At 45.7% G+C, this 17,391-nt stretch overlaps 1 protein-coding gene across 1 annotated transcript in view; it reads left to right on the top strand.

Annotated features, from left to right (window-relative positions):
* The window catches only part of LOC119441666 (glypican-5-like), a 117,831-nt gene extending 100,446 nt beyond the window's left edge, over positions 1–17,385 (top strand). Inside the window, 6 exon segments of the mRNA XM_037706261.2 lie at positions 5,356–5,539; positions 7,632–7,888; positions 9,224–9,486; positions 12,462–12,588; positions 14,232–14,367; positions 15,875–17,385. Of these exon segments, the coding sequence (XP_037562189.1) occupies positions 5,356–5,539; positions 7,632–7,888; positions 9,224–9,486; positions 12,462–12,588; positions 14,232–14,367; positions 15,875–16,026 (1,119 nt within the window). The 3' untranslated portion in view covers positions 16,027–17,385.
* The last annotated feature ends 6 nt before the right edge of the window (positions 17,386–17,391 follow it).

The following is a 17,391-nucleotide window of genomic DNA, read 5'->3' as shown; positions in this document are numbered from 1 at the left end:
CGCCGGCGCGTATGTATCGCGGACCTAGGGCCAGGGCTCACGGTCGTCTCGCGTGCCGGTTCCACGCGTTATTAAGGCGAAAGCCTTGTGTATGTTTCACTAGTCAGTCAGACGAGCGAAAATGCTTCGGCGACGCGAAAGTTACAAAAAAGGCTACGAACCCTCGACCTTTGGTAGGAGTCGCACTAACGACCTTCGGTGGAAGTCGAACCCACCACCTTTGGTAGGCGAAGTTAATTCAGGCGAAGTTAAGGAACAGGTAATTAAGGCACTCGAACACACGACCATTGGTGTTGATGAAGGCTGGGTTAATTAGGACACAGTTAATTAAGGCACTCGAACCCACAAGTTTGGGTGGGAGTCGACCCTCGACCTTTGGAATTAAGAGGGATGACTAAGCAAATTAGGAGGATGAAGGAGTAAGTGAATTAAGAGGGATGACTAAGCGACGTAGACTAAGCGAATTAAGGGGGATGTGTATGTCATGTGTCCGTCTTTAATACATCACCACTTGGGCTTTCGCCTTCAAGTCGTCTTAGGGATAACGTAAGAGACCCTGTGAATTTTTTTCCTGGTGCTTTAGGAAAACATCGAGGGCAGTTTGGGCAGGGTTAGGCATGGCAAGGCGGGATAAGATCACGGTACGGCACGCAACGCGACGGGCTCGAACAAATGAACTGGACATTGGATACAAACTGGAAGTTTGTCATACCAGTAGTGTCAAGTAGCCGACGTAGTAGTAGTAGTAGTAGTGATGGTGGTAGGAGTTTATATGGTCCTTTAGTAGGAAAGTAGGGAAGTAGGAAAGGCAGTAGCAGCAGGAGTATGCTGTAGTAGCAGTTGTTGCAACAGCATCACTAGTAGTTAGCGTTTAATGCGAAAATGACTAGTCAGAAAGCTGGAAAGCTGAATTAGCTTATGAATATTTATATACATAGACGATGCCAGTGAATATCCGGCATATGTAACCAGCTTTTTTGGACAATTCCGCCACGAACACTGAGGCCATCTTGCGCGAAGTCGGCAGTCGAGTCTAGAACTGAGTGGAAATTCGGGAGTTAGAAGTTCTTTACACGGCAAGGGACCTGAAGATATCGGAAATGCTCGGTCACTTTCTCTGCCGTGAGACAGTCCGGCCGTGTGTCTACAGTTGCAGCCGTTATGAAAACAAAAGAGCCAGAGAGGTATAGCGAAAGTGTTGCTGTCTCGATAATTCAGACGCCGCGGCAGCTTTGCAGAAAAGTAGCCCATTCATTTGTGAAAATTGAGAACAGCTTGCCTGCGTGCTTTCTTCTGGGATGCATACATTTCCTACTGCATGTAACAAATGAACAGTTTATAGCACTTTTCCCGTCAATTTCTTCCTTAGTGAGTCTCAAATTTCGGTGTGTGTTGATCAGCATGAGTCCTTTCGATCCAACAATCCTATCACGCTGAAGAAGCCAATGTGGTCGAAGTTAATTCACAATGTTCTAATGCGCCGTCTGTCATAACTCCTCTTTTGCTTTGGCATGTTAAAACTGGGCCCGTTTGCTGGAGTTATTTTTGGGAGAGGTTCTGCGTGGACAGCGGTGGCCATTTTGAAATATTCAGTTATTCTTGCACCTGAATCATGCACATCACTGACATATAGTAGTACAAACATATGTCTTTTGACGTATAACGTATAATGACATATGCATAAGTTGTGCTATACGGTATACGCGTATCGTTGCAGCTATATTTTCGAGGCGGGGGGGAGGGTGCCAAAACCCCGTAACAATCTCCTGATCAGTACGGCCATGGTCAACGCTTCCTAGATGCTTGTGCACTCTGCTTTATGACGTAATGCTACTTGGACCGAAATTCCACTGTCAAGGCTGGCGTGACAAAAGCAGTGACGTCAGAATCACAGCGGCTTACTCGGGAGCAACACCACTAGATCCTATGGCAGTCGGGAAATTTAGGTAACCTGCCGTCATGGATCGAAGTGCACGGGCTTCGGGCTAACGAGGAGGGTTTGCCCTGGTTCAGACCACCCACTCGCTCTCTCCGATCGGTCTCCCATTTCATAATTTTATCTTACTGCTGCTGTGCCTGCGTGTCCGTGTTATACACTAGGCATAATGCGATAAGCGAGGAGGAGGAGATTTTAATGAAAAAGGAGGAGAGGTTGGCCTGGAGAGCGTGTCTACAGCCTGCTACTCCTCACACCGGAGTAAGGGGAAGAATCCAGGAGAGAGGGAGGTGGATGACAGGTGGTGACTACGCTGTGTGCGACAAGTGATCCGCTGAAAAGCACTATAGGTTCGTGGCTGGCATTGCTGCAATCGGTTCACCTGCCACCCCTATGGGAGCGTTTTGTGGTAGCATCGCCCGTGGTGCATTGCAGGGGCACAAAGGCAGCTGCACATGTGCACCTGATGCGCCGAGGGAAGCCCATCAGAACTCGCCGATACATTCAAACGAGGTGTTTTCGGAATTCCCAAGAGTTTACGGTTGGGCAGAATCGTAGACATCCGGTAAGGTTGTTCGAAGCGAGTTACGGCTGAGGGTTTACGAGGTAAAAGGCGTGATGTCAGATTGTGGTTTCAAATCTCAACATGCGGACAACATTCCGGACAGTAGGCGTTATTTTGGCATGCTTAGTGTCTGCGCGTTCATAAATGAAGGCAACAACTAAATCAATCCTTGAGATGTGGTGTTCACCTACTGTAGTGCATCGATGGATAACAATAATATAGCTTCTCATTAGACAACGCTTTACACAACGTGGAAGAAGAGAAATAAACTAACTCTATGTGAGAAATGCGCTGCGGGAGCACGGATATGCGCTTTGACGAGCGAATGAACAAAGTAGTATATATTTTACGAGATGGATTATCTAGGCATTTTATAAATGGGGAAAGCAGAAATCACTGAATCCCTATTGCATCCGCTTGTATCCGATTCTAATTCATCGGAAAGCAGCAGAGTCAGAATATGGCACCTGCTGTTGTGGCCTATCACTCTAAATGTGACTGCGCGTCGGGCCTCGCTCATTTGCAGACGTTCAGTGGCCCTTCTTCGTAGGCATCGAAGCGTGCCAGTGATGCGATATCATTCACTTTTTACTGTAGTCTTTATTACATTGCTTTGGACGGTTGAAAACGGGAACAAAATAGACGACGGCGAGACCGGCATACGACAAAGGCGCACATCGATACCATCTCGGGTCCTTGATCGCCGCAAGAGTCGCAGTCAGAAAGAAACGAGCTCATCCACATATGTCCTGCTATGCGCAACTTCGTCAAACCACAAACCGCATTGACTGAACGTGATGTGACGCATGGCACGTATGTGTGCATGCTTCCCGATGGAGTAGGAGCTGTTGCCTCCAGTGTGAGACATCTTTGTGCAGGACGGGTTGATGCAAAGTTGAGAGGAGGGTAGTCTTCGCAGGTTGGAAAGTTTTTTTTTTTTTTGCTGACGGTTCGTATAGGGGCTCAGGCCATCTGCGTCATTATGCAGAACGGTTTGTTTTCCCGGATAGTGCAGCTGCGCCGGGTAAACAGGACACACACGATACGACACAGGGTCCGACACCACGTGAGATAGAGTTTTCTAGAGAAATTACTAAAATGAACTCTGGCATTAGTGTTTAAGTTAGCTGACAAGTTCGTTGGTTCGGCCAGCGTGAGAGTGATTGGTAGTATACATGCATTTGCCTAAACGACGACCTAGACAGCGGCTACCTGGAATAAGAGGCCACCCACTATAGGGCGCAGACTGCGCTTGCTCAGAATAAAAGTTTATTCTTTCTCTCGACCTAGACAGGTTTGTGGCTTTTCCGCGTTAATCATTTTCAACAAAAGGTTGCATCATAAATGCAACAATTCACGATGATTATGTGTGCTGTGTTAAAAAGATAACTACGATTGCTAGGAAATTCAGAACCATTGTTCACAGTCGAGTAGAGTAGCCTCCAGTAATTTTTTGGTGATGATACCATTCACTTTAATAATTAATTGCAATTAGCTATTGTTTAATTACTGCTCTGAATTGAAAGAAACTTAAAACTTGCATGCTCTCAGCCAGGTGCTTTCTGGCCGTAAATTTTTTTTTCTGGTTGATGAAAGAAAGCCAGCGAAAACCGAAAAAAAAAAACCATCACGTGACGAATCTTCGGCCCGCTTCAAAAACAGCCGCCTCAAATACGCTCCATAGCAGTTAGTGGAGCATAGACGGCACTTTTTTTGGCGCAATCCGCTTGCGACAGATCGCCCACTAACTCCTGTGGAGCGTGTTTGAGGGCGCTGCTTTTTGATGCGGGCGGACGGTTAGTCATGTGATATTTTTCATTTCTTCCTGGCTATCTTTTGTTAGCCAGAAAAATTGAACGGGCAAAAGTACTAGACTGAAAACATGCCACTTTTAAGTTTATTTCAATTTTCTGCGAATTCTTCATTGACAGCACGCCATTCGGAGCAGTAATTAAAGAACCGAGCTAATTGCTATTAATAAATTCAATGGCATCAACAAAGAATTACTGGCGGCTGCTCTACTCGACTGTGAACAATATGCACTTTGTAGAATGGCCCGTCTTCATCTTCTTAAACGCGATGCATGATAGCTGGGACACCCTGTACATGTGAATAAGCAGCAAGGTGATATACACTGCTCCTTACCGATCGCTTCCAAATAATTGGTAGAAACTGCTTTGAATGGTCGTTGGCGAACATACACAACGCTTGTACGACTACATGCTGCATAGGCGCGAACTAGGGGTAACCTGCAGCTCTGGCAATTGCCTTATTGTCGTTGGTGTCGTTTGCATATAGGCTCTGGGGAAACAGCGTACGTGGACTTCGGCAATTGCGGTCACATGTCTCGGCGAGATAAACAAGAGTGTATAGGAAAGTACCGAGTTGCGAAGCAGTGGCGTACAAATAAAATAAATACGGTGACCTTCGACTCGGCGCAAGCACCAGCCAACTCCGATGCGCATCGTTCCATCACGGCAGTCATTGCCACAATTCATCGTGGAGCGCAGGTCGGCGGCTCTCGTTTTTCCCCATCTCCATTTCCCACGCACTCTTGTTTACAGCGGCGCGGGTTCTATATAATAGGTGCAACCCGATCGAATGGGGCCAACTGGGCGAATGGTGTAATTTTCAGCGGAATGAAATGATTTTGGACTGCAGCGCGAAACCTTACCAGTCTTTCCGGACGTGAGAACGATTACAGAACCGAACTTCAAAGAGTTCAGATTAATTTACCGTGTATGCAAGTGTGAAGCGAAGTGCCGTATGCCTTTGCATGTTGTGTATGCGCCAGTATAATCACGTTAGAGTTGGAAGCAGTGCCGCATATACAAAACTACTGTGTGTTGCGCAGGGTTCCCTGGCCGAGTCCCTAGGTGCTGTTCGCACTGTGCTTCGAGCCACGCGACTGGCGCTCGAGGTGGTCAATGCGTCCAGCTCGCCGCCGGACGACGCCGAGCCGCACTGCGCCCGGGCCCTGGCCCGAGCTCTGGGCTGCGGAGCCTGCGCATCGCTGCCGCCCACGACAGTGGGCAAAGGTATGCACTCGAGCATTGAATGGTATCTATACAAAATGCATGTGTTGTTTGTCCCTGCATTTAGTACGGAGTATGTATGCACGCGTACTTGAGTTTGCCTCCATACTGGATGCTTGAGCGTATACCGGTTCACGACTCCGGTAAGCAATATCGGTCATTTTAAATGATGTAGCAATTTTTTTTCGCAACATTTTTTTTTTTTCGGTCTCTCCGGCATGTACAGTCGACGTCAAAAGTTAATGGGGCGCGAGCTTTTGGAAGAACCTGGGTATTTCCGCAACCTGGAATTTATATCTGCGCCATTAACTAGCATATGTGGCTAACTCTGTGCGGTACTATTTTCTATTTTACTACCTGCTGGCAATTAGACTAAGCGGCAATGCAGCAATTTCGGGAAATCCGCCACCTGCAAACTTTTGACGCTGAGTGTATGTTCTTGTGCCTGTGGTGGCGTGTATGCGGTCTGGGTAAACGTTTGCGCCTGTATACTTATTCCCCGGTCGTGTAGTCATCGCTCCATTAAGTAGCAGCATGACGATGCATCCAAGCAAAGGAAAAAAAAAAGCTACTCTATTTTATTTTTGATATCCATAGCATTTGTATTTCTTTGCCTCTTTAGGTGACATGCATGCGCGCTGGTGGGAGTTTATACTTCATTCTTGGTCGCACGCGGATGATTCCCTTGGGTAGCAAAGCTATACGCTCTTATGACCACTGCACTCTTTCTGTATCGACGCCTTTAGAGGTGTACTATCTAGAGTTGGATGAAATGGATGGTCCAGCACGAGGCAGATAGCCTTGTACCTCACGGGCAATGCTGAAGTGATGCAAAAATGGAAAATATGAAGGGGCGAGGGGGAAGAACACTGCTTTGCCATTTGCTTGCACTCTCTCGGCGGACTCATTTCTCTTGATCGGTTTCTTCCGCGAAAATTCTCTGTGAACCGAATTGGCGCGCGGCCGCACATTTATATCGATTGCATACTGCCATGCACACCTTAATCAGACGGAAATCCACGATACGTTTCGCTCATGTGGCCTTGCGCCATGACCTTGTCATAATTTGCAATCGAGTTTCCGGTGTAAACAATGGTATTATTTGCAAGGTTTCTCAGTACAGGCGTTTGGAATTCACATAGTAACGCTCAGCGATTCTGATGCCTGACGGCAAAACAGCGTAGCGTGTGTCAATCTGAACGGCCAGATATACTATGAGGATTGAACTGGGTTGGGTGCCAGGAGCCCACACAAAGGCACTATTCACTTTGCCTGGTTTTTATAATTTTGCTGTCAACTCGGGTACCCGACTGGACCGCCTGCAACGCTATTGCACCTTGAATTTACATTTTTTAATCGAAGGTTACCTACCAGTAAATGCAACCCGGCACTACAGTCAGCATATCACACCGTCTGTCTCATTCTTGTTCTTTGATGTTCTTACTGCAATGTTTTATAAATTGTTTGCAACGTGCTAGTACTAGATTCTGTGTGCACTGTTGCCCTTTGGGGTCATAGGCGCTGGCCTTTTAGAACATAAACACTTTATTTCTGCTCGCATCGTCCAATCAGGCCTCAGCGAAGAGATATGTCTGTGAGGAGTCCCTCTCCCAGTGCGTTTATGTGCAGTGAGTGACAAATGAATGCAGACGGAAAACTTAAACCAGAACAGCGAAGCTGGTGTCCATATCTAATGTCATGTTTGAAATGTTGGCCTTCTGGTTTTATTTGCCACATGGATAAATATGACATGCTACACATATATAGAAAAACTGATAGAGATGAGGGTAGCATTTTGTGATTGGCAGGTTATCTGTCGTTAGAGATACCCCTAATCTTTGGTCCTTGCCTGTATGTCATTACTCCAAATCTTTGCTATCGCATCTGATTGATTACACGCGTGGCTCTGTGCCAACATATTAGAGCAAGAACAGTGACCCATGCGCTGCGGCTGCTGAACCATACTAATCACTCCATTAATGGCCTGTAACTCAAGCATTCGACTGTACATTTGAATGCGCTATATTATGAGTGAATCCTATACAGCATATGTCGACATAAAAAAAATGAGTGCACGGGTACGTTTTTCCGACAGTGACCAAAAGGAGTGGAAAGTCTTCAACATTGGCCCCGACATGCTCGGGCCTATGCGTGAATGCTGCCCGGGGTGGCTGCCTGGCTGCACTGGAGGACCTGGAAACACCCTGGGGTGACCTTGTGTCGGCCCTGCACCGTCTTCTGCCGCGGCTGGTCGGTGCTTACAGTCTGGACGAGGCCTTGTCACTGCTGGACTCAAGGGTATCCGAAGCTGTCATCCACGCCATGGAGAATGGTCCTGAACTTTCTAAGAGGGTGCGTATTGTCCTCATTGCGCTTCCACGTACTAGTGGCATGATCGTAGGCTATTGACAACTGCAGTGATTGAAATTATGAAGATGCGGAAATGCTGTTGGGTCAGTTTCATTGTGCCAAAATAGATGACTAAGTTACATGCAGCCATGGTAGAAGGAAAGAACAGAGGGAGCAGTGCGTAATAATAATTGAAGCAGAGAAACGTCAGCCCTGTTCGTGATCGTGTCGCGGTACATTTTAGTGTCTTTCACCGCCGCGATGGCCGTGCTTAGCGCACGCTCTTTCGAGACGAGAACAGGTGCGCCAGTAACGTGGCGGCCTCCGCACTCGCACTTGCGACACGGTCCACAAATGTATTCGTTGAAATAAACTACCAAAATCGCCCAAGCTTGCGTACTATAAGAAAATGTGCGGAAAGCGATTGGCGAAGCACCCGAACAAGTGCGGTTGGAACAAGTGCAGCCTGCCGGGCGCCAAGCACACTGGGCTGGCTGAGCCCGCTGAGCGCAGATCACGTGTTTGGCCGACTGTTTGAGAGAGAGAGAATGCGAAGGGCATGGCTGGCTGGCTGGCTGAGTGACGTAATGCTCGCTCGTAGTTTATATCCTGGCTCCATGCATGCAGCTATGCAGAGGGTGCAAACAGGGAGGGCAAGGTAGGCACGCTTGTATTCTTTATTTTCACAGTTGTGGCGGCAGTACCCTGTCCTATGTTTACCTCGCCAAAATTTATTTCTTGCAAAATTAAGCACAGCTCTGTTGTTATAATTAATGCCTTAGACAATCTGGAGCACCAGTATGCTAGTTTAGCTTGACTTGATGTATATTCTTTGGGTAATTTGAATTGTTTGTTTACCCGCCGCGGTAACTCAGTGGCTATGGCGTTGGGCTGCTGAGTTAGAAGCCATGGGTTCGATCTCCGTCCGCGGTGGCCGCATTGCGATGGGTGCGCAGTATAAAAACGGCCGTGTTAAAGAAGGTTAAAGAACGCACGTTAAAGAACCCCAGGCGGTTAAAATGAACCTGGAGCTCTTAGATCCAGGGTTCCTTCGGGACGTTAAACCCCATGTATCAAATCAATTGTTTGTTTCAAAACAGCCCAAGCAACCACGGATATCCGTCGGAGGTCCGATGGATATCCATTTCCGATATAAAAGACATCCGATGGATGTCCGCAAATTTCCGACAGACGTCCTATGGACGTCCGTGATTGATATTTAGATGGATGGACATTCAGACTTGTGGCGGACGTCCCACGGATATCCTTGGTTGCTTGGGAGAGGCCATGAGCACTTCGCAAGCAGCAGCTCATGGTATACTTCCCGCTTGCTTCCAGGTGAAGTTGGAATGTGGTGACCCTCGGCGGCGCCCGGGTGGCACCAACCGAACCGAGAACCGGACTGAGCTTCCTGCCGCAGCCGGGCGACGACCCTCGGGAGCAACCCTGCGAGGCGCGGACGCGGCGCTGCGGTCGCGGCAGCGTGAGCTTCTGCGACAGCTCAGCGCCTCGCGCACTCTCTTCTCGTCTCTGGCCGGCGCTGTGTGTGACCCGGACGTGGTGGCCCCGCCTCCCTGCTGGAATGGCGTCCAGATTGGACGGTGCGTACTTTGTTGCTGCATCTCAATGTCTAAAGAGTAAAAGCTACGAAAAAATGGCAATGACGCCTACCTCATTGTTTTGGAATATACGGCTTTCAGTTGATAAGCACCAGGCCATGGCAACAGTAGCGGCACCTCGCTATAGCGAAGTAGAAGGTGGAACAGTAATTACTTTCGTTATATTCATGTTTTTGTTATAGCCATTGTCCGCACTCGCAGCCAGCATTGGACGCCCGAGGAAGAGGCGAGACATGTGATATAATTGCCAGTCATTAAGACAAAGATCGCGAAAGGTTACCTTCTGCCGCATCATCATCAGCAAAATGACTGCTTCCTCTGACACAGCTGTCAGTGCTAATGCATCTTTGCCGTCATCGTACGTGCACAAGTAGCGGCACAACAGGTCTTAAAAGCTTTTCTTTACGTTGGCCACCAGTGACGAGCTTTTCATGAAATCAGACGCCGCGTTCCGCCGGTATGTTCATGAAACGCCTAATAGCCGAGTAATTGCCGTGAACACGAGAGCAGAGGTCTTATTAAAGCGTAAGCATTCTTTGGCGAGTACCTCTGCAAAATCTGCTCGTCACGCAAAAAGTAATGCCTTGTATCTGCACAAAAATGCATAATTTGCAAAATTAAGACATTTAATCGTTAGAATAGTGTAAATAGGCATGATTGGTAGCTTTTTAAGTGACAAAGAAGAATTAAAACCAACAAAAATTATTTTTAAAATTAATAAATTGTGGGGTTCTACGTGCCAAAACCATGATACGATTATCAGGCACCCTGTAATGGGGAACTCTGGGATAATTTGGCCGCCTGGGGTTCTTTAACGTGCACCCAATGCACGTTAGCCCTATCAAAATGCAGCCGCGATTCGATCCCGCAACATCAGGCTTAGCAGTACAACACCTAAGCCACTATGCCACCTCGGCGGTTAAAAATAAAATTGATCAGAGAGGATACCCATATGATCGGATTTATGCATATCCATAGGGATACATAGTGCTCCACAGAAAATGCATTGGGAAGCCTATAGTAGGGGTGGACTGAAATGTGGGGTGGGCCAACTTGAAATATGGGGGTGGGTTATGTGGAATTTTGGGTGGGCAAGCCGAAATTTGGGTTGACCCAATTTGAAATTTTGGGGTGGGCCAATTTAAACTTCGGGGTGAGCAAACTTGAAATTTAGGTCTGGGCCAACTGAAATTTGGGGGCACGCTTATGCATACTTAGACAACTCCAGTGAAGTTTCTGCATAATTTTTTTGTAACGACCCATTCACCTGCCGTGGTAGCATAGTGGCATTGGCGCTGTGCTGCTAAGCTTGAGTGCACAGGTATCAAGTCCCGGCCGTGGTGGCCTCATTTCGATGGGGGTAAAGTGCAACAACGTCTGTGTACTGTGCTTTGGGTTCATGTTAAAGAATCCCTGGTGGTCAAAATTAATCCAGAGTCCCCTGCTACGTCGTCTCATAATCATGTTGTTTTGGCAAGTAAAACACCACAATATTTTTTGATCCATTTCCCGTTCTTATCATTCATTGTAGCAAATGCTCGCGATCCCGGCGCTAAAGGTAGATAAATGGTTTCTTATTGTAGAATGGTGGACAACAGTGGATTAGATGCAGCCACAACATACTAGAAAATTTGCGAGTACTTGGCTGGGGCGTAGTTGGTAAAGGGCAAGTTGGATTGGAGAGTACATGGGGATGACTTATTTCTTGAATGCGGTCAATTCAGCTCCTGACTACTCCTGCAAGGCCTGCCAGCCATGTGATGTTCTGCCGAAAACGTCTGCATGTGCATGCAGGTTTCTCAACAGGGTTATATGGAGTGCTTGCAAATATTCAGTGTAGCCTTCTCAGTTACGCTTATTTTCGTGTTGGTGTTGGCTTTGTGAGCATGCACACTTATCTACAGTAGAAGCTACAAAGCAGCTAGCTGCCTCAATAATGCCTTTTTTCAAGTCCATTGAGCCTGAACTTCAAAAGCTGGCTCGCACAAATTGGTCTGTGGTCCAAACCTGTTGGAGTAGCAGACATGCTTTTGCTCGTCCCTCTTCGCTTGGATATTAGGAGATAGTCTCGGGAATGCTTGATCTGGAATGCAGCTACAAGCTCACATACAATCACACAACTGAATGGTGCTGTCTGCTACGCTTTTTCACAAACTGTACTTGCACAATTCTAACGCGCCCCCGAATATTTTTTGCTCCCAATTTTCGTGGGCTTAAATTAAGAAAGTAACGGTGCACCTGAATGTAATATTCACCCGATTTATAAAAGAAAAATGTAGTAGTACCATATGTCCCCACGTTCGCAATTAGACAAACAAGACGTGCAGAATTTTCACAGTAGGGAAACTTTTTTTTAATGAGCTTTCATAATGAAGCGGTAAGTCATCACCATTTGCGCTTCATTGGCCACAGATACTAACCACGCAAGGCCGTATTCTCTAACGATCACTTTTAGAGATGAGATATTACATGAATAAGCATCAGTTTGTCGAAATTTTCGGCCAAGAGCATTCCTGTTGCTCTGTGCAAATATGCAGCTTGACACAGCATCAGAAGTGGTGAGCCGTTTACGCCAATGCATCGGGTGCAGAGTTGTTCAAAATCTCACGAAAGTTATAGTATCTCCTAAAGTGATCGTAGTCGAACACAAAATGAACCCACAGTCTTCAAGAAAACGGGCTGTATTGCCATCTCGTGATGGCGATGACGCTGCGTCTGATGGTAGGCTGTTGCGAATGCCATTTTGGTTTTGTATTCGATTGTAATGCACAGGCAATTTCTGGACCAATTTTTTTTCTAATAAAGGTGCACGTTAGATTCATGCTAATATGGTAACCTTATTTACGTCTTCTGTTTTATTGCCATGCATCTTTACCCACTGATTTTGTGACTGCTTTTGAAGTGCATATGCTGCTTGCTCATTGGCATCGTTGTTCACTGGTCATTTGTATGTGTAGATATGTCAAGCCTGTGGTCACCCCTGGTGTAGCTGCGCAGCATGAAAACCCTGAAGCAAGACATCAGGTGTCAACATGGGACTCTTGGTTGGACACACATGCACGTCGCCTGAAGGAAATGACAACAGTAAGGAACTGTTGCATGTTCTCATCCGCGAACAAACCGTTCACGTGAAAAGCTCTGAATCTGCCATATACATTATGCCAAAGCTGAGAACAGGCTTTGTGTTGTGCTGTGATGAGACCATTTCGAAAATTCATCTTTTTAATTGTGAAAGTAATATATAGGCTGGGCTAATCACCCTCTTGATGCCATGGCATTGCAGTGAAGTGTTTTTGACTGCAGCATATATTTTCAAGTTGTAGGAAAATGAGAGTACATTTAGTGTTGCTGCAGTGTACAATAAATTAATAAACTTTACTATCATAACGTACTTTATGAGATTGTAATTTGTCTTGAACCTATGCTGTGCAACTGCTTAGGAAAATGATGTTAACTTTTATATTGTTACGCTATGTGATAAACGACAAATTGCAATCTCATAAGACATGTTACTATATAACGTATAAGATTGCAATTTCTCTTGAACCTTTGCTTTTTCACTGGTTCCATCATATGACATTGTAATGCTTCGAGCATAGCAAACTTTTTGTTGCAGCAGATTAAGCATTGTGGCTTGCAGTGGTTTTGAATACAAACTTTCTTTTTCGGTAATGAAGTCCCTAGTTCCTGATTTGGTGGCATACATATGAGTAATCTTGATATCACACCATGATGCAGATTAGTATATATGGCTGAAAAAACCGTAAGTGCTTGCTGTCATGTTTGTGAAAAGGCATGCTACTAAGGCCAGCTAGCCAGCTGTTTCTTGAGTGCCAATTGCTCTTTGCAGTATAAAACACGGGGTAGCTGATGCTTGCGGACTACTGCTGGTACTGTGCAGTAGCCGGTGAGGACAGAGTAATACGTCCACTAAGCTGGCATGGCTTTTGCCTTCGAAGTCACTTAATGTTCAAGTTTATGGCACATGCCATTGTAATGATGGTAGTTCTTAAAGGCACATGCCTTGCGGTAACAGGAGCTCTTAAAACCATACTCTCTGTGCTCTCCAGAGAGCAGAAATGTTTCAATTGGTGAAAACAAGAGGGAGCATTGTTAACCAGTGACCCAGCACAAGTAGTTCCTCTGGGCTGAGAGCAATTCGAGTTGCTCCTGTGAGAACAGCAAAGGAAGTCTTGTGATCTCTGTGCATTGTATCAGTTTGTTCTGCTTGTATTTTGGTTTGGCTGGCTCAGCCACATTATGTCACTGAAGATGGCAGAAATGGTGGCAGTATATATAATGAAACTGGTGTGCTGGCTTTCAGATTTAATGGCGGGACATACTTGGCTGCAATGGTGTGGGGCACAATCATGTACAAAAAAAATTGCTGTTAAGATGGTGACAGCTGTGAATGTCACATGTGTTTTTCATTGGACATGCACAAAATGCCGGGATATTTTGGCCACATGGTGCATTTGCTCTAACCTGTCACCCTCGTGTCTGCTCTACAACTCCACAGAATGGTCCAGCGGTAGGGCAAGTAGCCATGCTTTAGGGCTCTTCATGGCCTGACACCTCTTTTCTTGTTCACGCATAGAAATGCATCTATACATGGCAATTTTGAACTCGCCCACTAAACATTCTGTGCCTCTTGTAACCTATACCACCCGAGTTGCTCGAGGAAATGCTTTGTTATGGTTGTCAAATCATGTTCATGGTGTGTGCAGGAAATTCTCAACCACAAAGTGTCAATGATGCCGGAATCGGACTCCTACGTGATGGAAGGCAGCGGCAGTGGTGCCTGGGCAGGCGAGGACAATTCAGATGACGAGGACTTCGACAGTGGCTCTGGCAGTGGGGAAGGTATGTGCTTCGCTTATGAGGCAACTGTTGCCATGCATATTTATAACATTTTGTTAATTTATACATACGGTAATAAGTTAATAAGCAGGTGCAATTCATATTCTTTTAATTTGTGCAAATACTATCGTGGCCTAAATTAGGTTGATCTTAGGCAAGGGCTTTGTCTATAAGAATGTAACACATCTTTCATGCAGCAGCTATTTTGAAGGTATTGAATGTTTGATAATAGGCATTGTCGCACAAGCAGCTTCCACAGGCACTTAATGAATACTAGTCTATCAGATTGACAAAGCGACATCGACCTCTTTTAATTTTCTAAAGGTCTTCGAGTGGCTGTACCTTGCAAACGAATCCACAAATCCACTGCATGAATTAGCCATGAATAACGGCAAACGAATATATATATATATATATTTTTTTTTTCTTAAAATAATTGCTACCACTTGCTAATGGCTAATAGTAATGTTTGGTCTACCACTCTAGACAACATTAGCTGACAGAAGTGCACTTTGCACCAGGAATTCTATCATTTCTGGCAAAAACTATTGCTACTGCTGCTTTTAAGAGCAACTAGGATCTCATACCAAACATTCTTAAAACATATTGAAAATCTGCGATTGAGCATTAGAAAGAAAGATCAAGTATATTCACTGGGAATTTTTATGCAATTACAGGACACAAGTTATTTAATAAATTCCTGAACAGTAGTATTTTGTCAAAATATGTCAAAAAAGTTCTAGAATGTAATTTCAGTGCAACTTCTGTAAGAATGACAGGTACTGAAAATTGCTTTTGCCATTCTGGCAAAGCAGATTCTACTAAATAAAGATTCAAAACTTGCTACAATTTTGATAATATTATATAATATGATAAGCTTACAAAAGTTTTAGCGTTCTCTGTAACATTCTAAATTGCGTGGAACCTGTTAAAAATCCGAGATTTGCTAATATTGCTGAAGTTCCTGGTGTATGTGTATGTGTTCCGTCTGTATTCTCCTCAATTGCGCTGGAAAGAAGCAACTAGAGCAAGCTCTCGAAATTCAAGTACGCATGCTATCCACCCATAAACTCTATAGACATTTTCTGGAATGCAGAAGTGACCCTCTTTTCCAAAGGCTACATAAATGCAAGCTTTGTGAATTTGTAGCAGGAGCATTTGTGTCACTAGCCATTCTGGTAGCAGGATTCAGCTTTTGCATGTGCTCGCAGTGTTCATTTGCTTGTTAATTCTGCTATGTGCGTTAAATAGCTGAAGACCTCTTGCATTGCCAGGTGCAGATTTAGTCATTCTGTAGCGTAAGGATGCTGCAGAGATGGTGTGATACTATTTGTGCTATATAGGAGCAAAATTACTTTCTGCATCATTTTCACCCTCTTTTGCTTGGAAATATGAAAACAATAAATGATCAGCAAATCTGGGGAGCACATTTTTTTGAGGGACTGTATTGTACCTCAGGTAGAGCGAAACACGAGAAGCATCACTGATTTTTGTGATCTCTTTTGTGTAGCACCTGAAGTTGATCAACCATCGCCGACAACCCGCGTCTCGACTTCCACCACATCTCGTCCAAAGACAGGCGGCTCCACGACACCACATGTGGCAGCATTGGCACTCATCGTGGCTGTGGTGTGCTCTCTGTTGTCCACATTCGCAACCTGAGTGATCCAGGGTCTCCGCTGCTTGCAAGTTTAGGAGGACCTGCTTGCCGAGAAAGCCCCGGCACCTTCTTTGTGGCATTGTGATAGAACTGGGCACGAGAAATTGTGTGTTGGAAGCATTAGTATCTTTGAATTTGTGTGTGTGCGTGGGCAAAGTGGACAAGGACTGTGGTGTTGCAGCCGGCAGCACTCTCCCACTGCATCTTCTCTGGCCAGGGACTTCCCAGCTGTCTGTGGGTCTCGCAGCTCACGCGACAATGCTGTGCCTCGAGTGTCTTCCTTCTTGCAGTTGCGTGACTTCCCAAAACTGTGGGACGAGCGGCTCGCTGCCTTTTTCTGCGCATGTGCCAAGTGAACGAAACCCATCGCCTGGTCGTGCCACCTTGCCTCTCCTGCTCCCTGCTTAAAATGTGTCGTCAAGGCGAGGCCCCCCAGTGATGTGTGGACTTGTGTCGCGTCACTGCAGCTGCGCCTCCAAGTAGTCATTTCCTGCAGGTGTTGCTGTCTTTCCCCTCCTGTGGCCTTACTATATCTGACTCGAGCTCCTCAGCTGCAAACAGTCGTTCTGGTGCAACTGAGTGCTTTGCGAGAGGCCAGTGACTGTAACTTTCTCAAGTGTTTTTTTCTTGTCTTGCATACAGAATATGGTCAATCAAAGGTTTCTCGTAAACTGCTAAGAGTTGCTGCACATGCCCAAGTGCATCGCTTTGTTATTGTGTGCACAAAGGATGGTCTTGCTGTGCTTCTGCAGTGTTCTCATACACTTTGTGCTACAAAGAGCAGTTGCTTTTGGACCCCAATATATGCGGATGACGTGCCATCCTTGTGCCATAGTGAGCAGCTGAATGTTGGCAGTGCTGCCTATGGTTTCATTGTTGGGTATGCAAAGTTTGAGTACCCCATGGCCTACTCAATTCAGTGGAGCTGGACTGCAGAACTGTTTCCTGGTTCCGTTGCTGCACGTTGGGCTGTGGTGTAAATGTAAACATCAACTGTTCAGTACGTTAGAAATATTTGGCCTGTATGCTTGTGAGCAAAGTGCTGCATAAGCTGCTCACAGAATGGTCGTCAGCTCAGCAACTACCTGCGGCATGTTGGCTTCCTTTTGGTCGACTTCCTTAAGTTTATTCAGTTTTTCAAAACACTGCAATTCACTCACTTTACATAATTACAAGACATTACATTTCTGTGTAAGCGGCTTTGGTAATGAATTTCAATGTCTTTTGTTAATTCTTGTTACACACTTTTAATTTGTTATCACCATGTAGCGCATTTTAAATGCATGCTTTTCATGCAGAGTTACTGTTTGCTACAAGCTTCTATGGTGATGAAGCTTTTGCACTTCAAGCAAAATTTCTTCTGAGGT

This window comes from Dermacentor silvarum, chromosome 2 (assembly GCF_013339745.2).
Source record: "Dermacentor silvarum isolate Dsil-2018 chromosome 2, BIME_Dsil_1.4, whole genome shotgun sequence".
Taxonomy (NCBI): domain Eukaryota; kingdom Metazoa; phylum Arthropoda; class Arachnida; order Ixodida; family Ixodidae; genus Dermacentor; species Dermacentor silvarum.
Note: the sequence above shows the minus strand (reverse complement) of the source record. Positions and strands in the feature narration are given on the sequence as shown.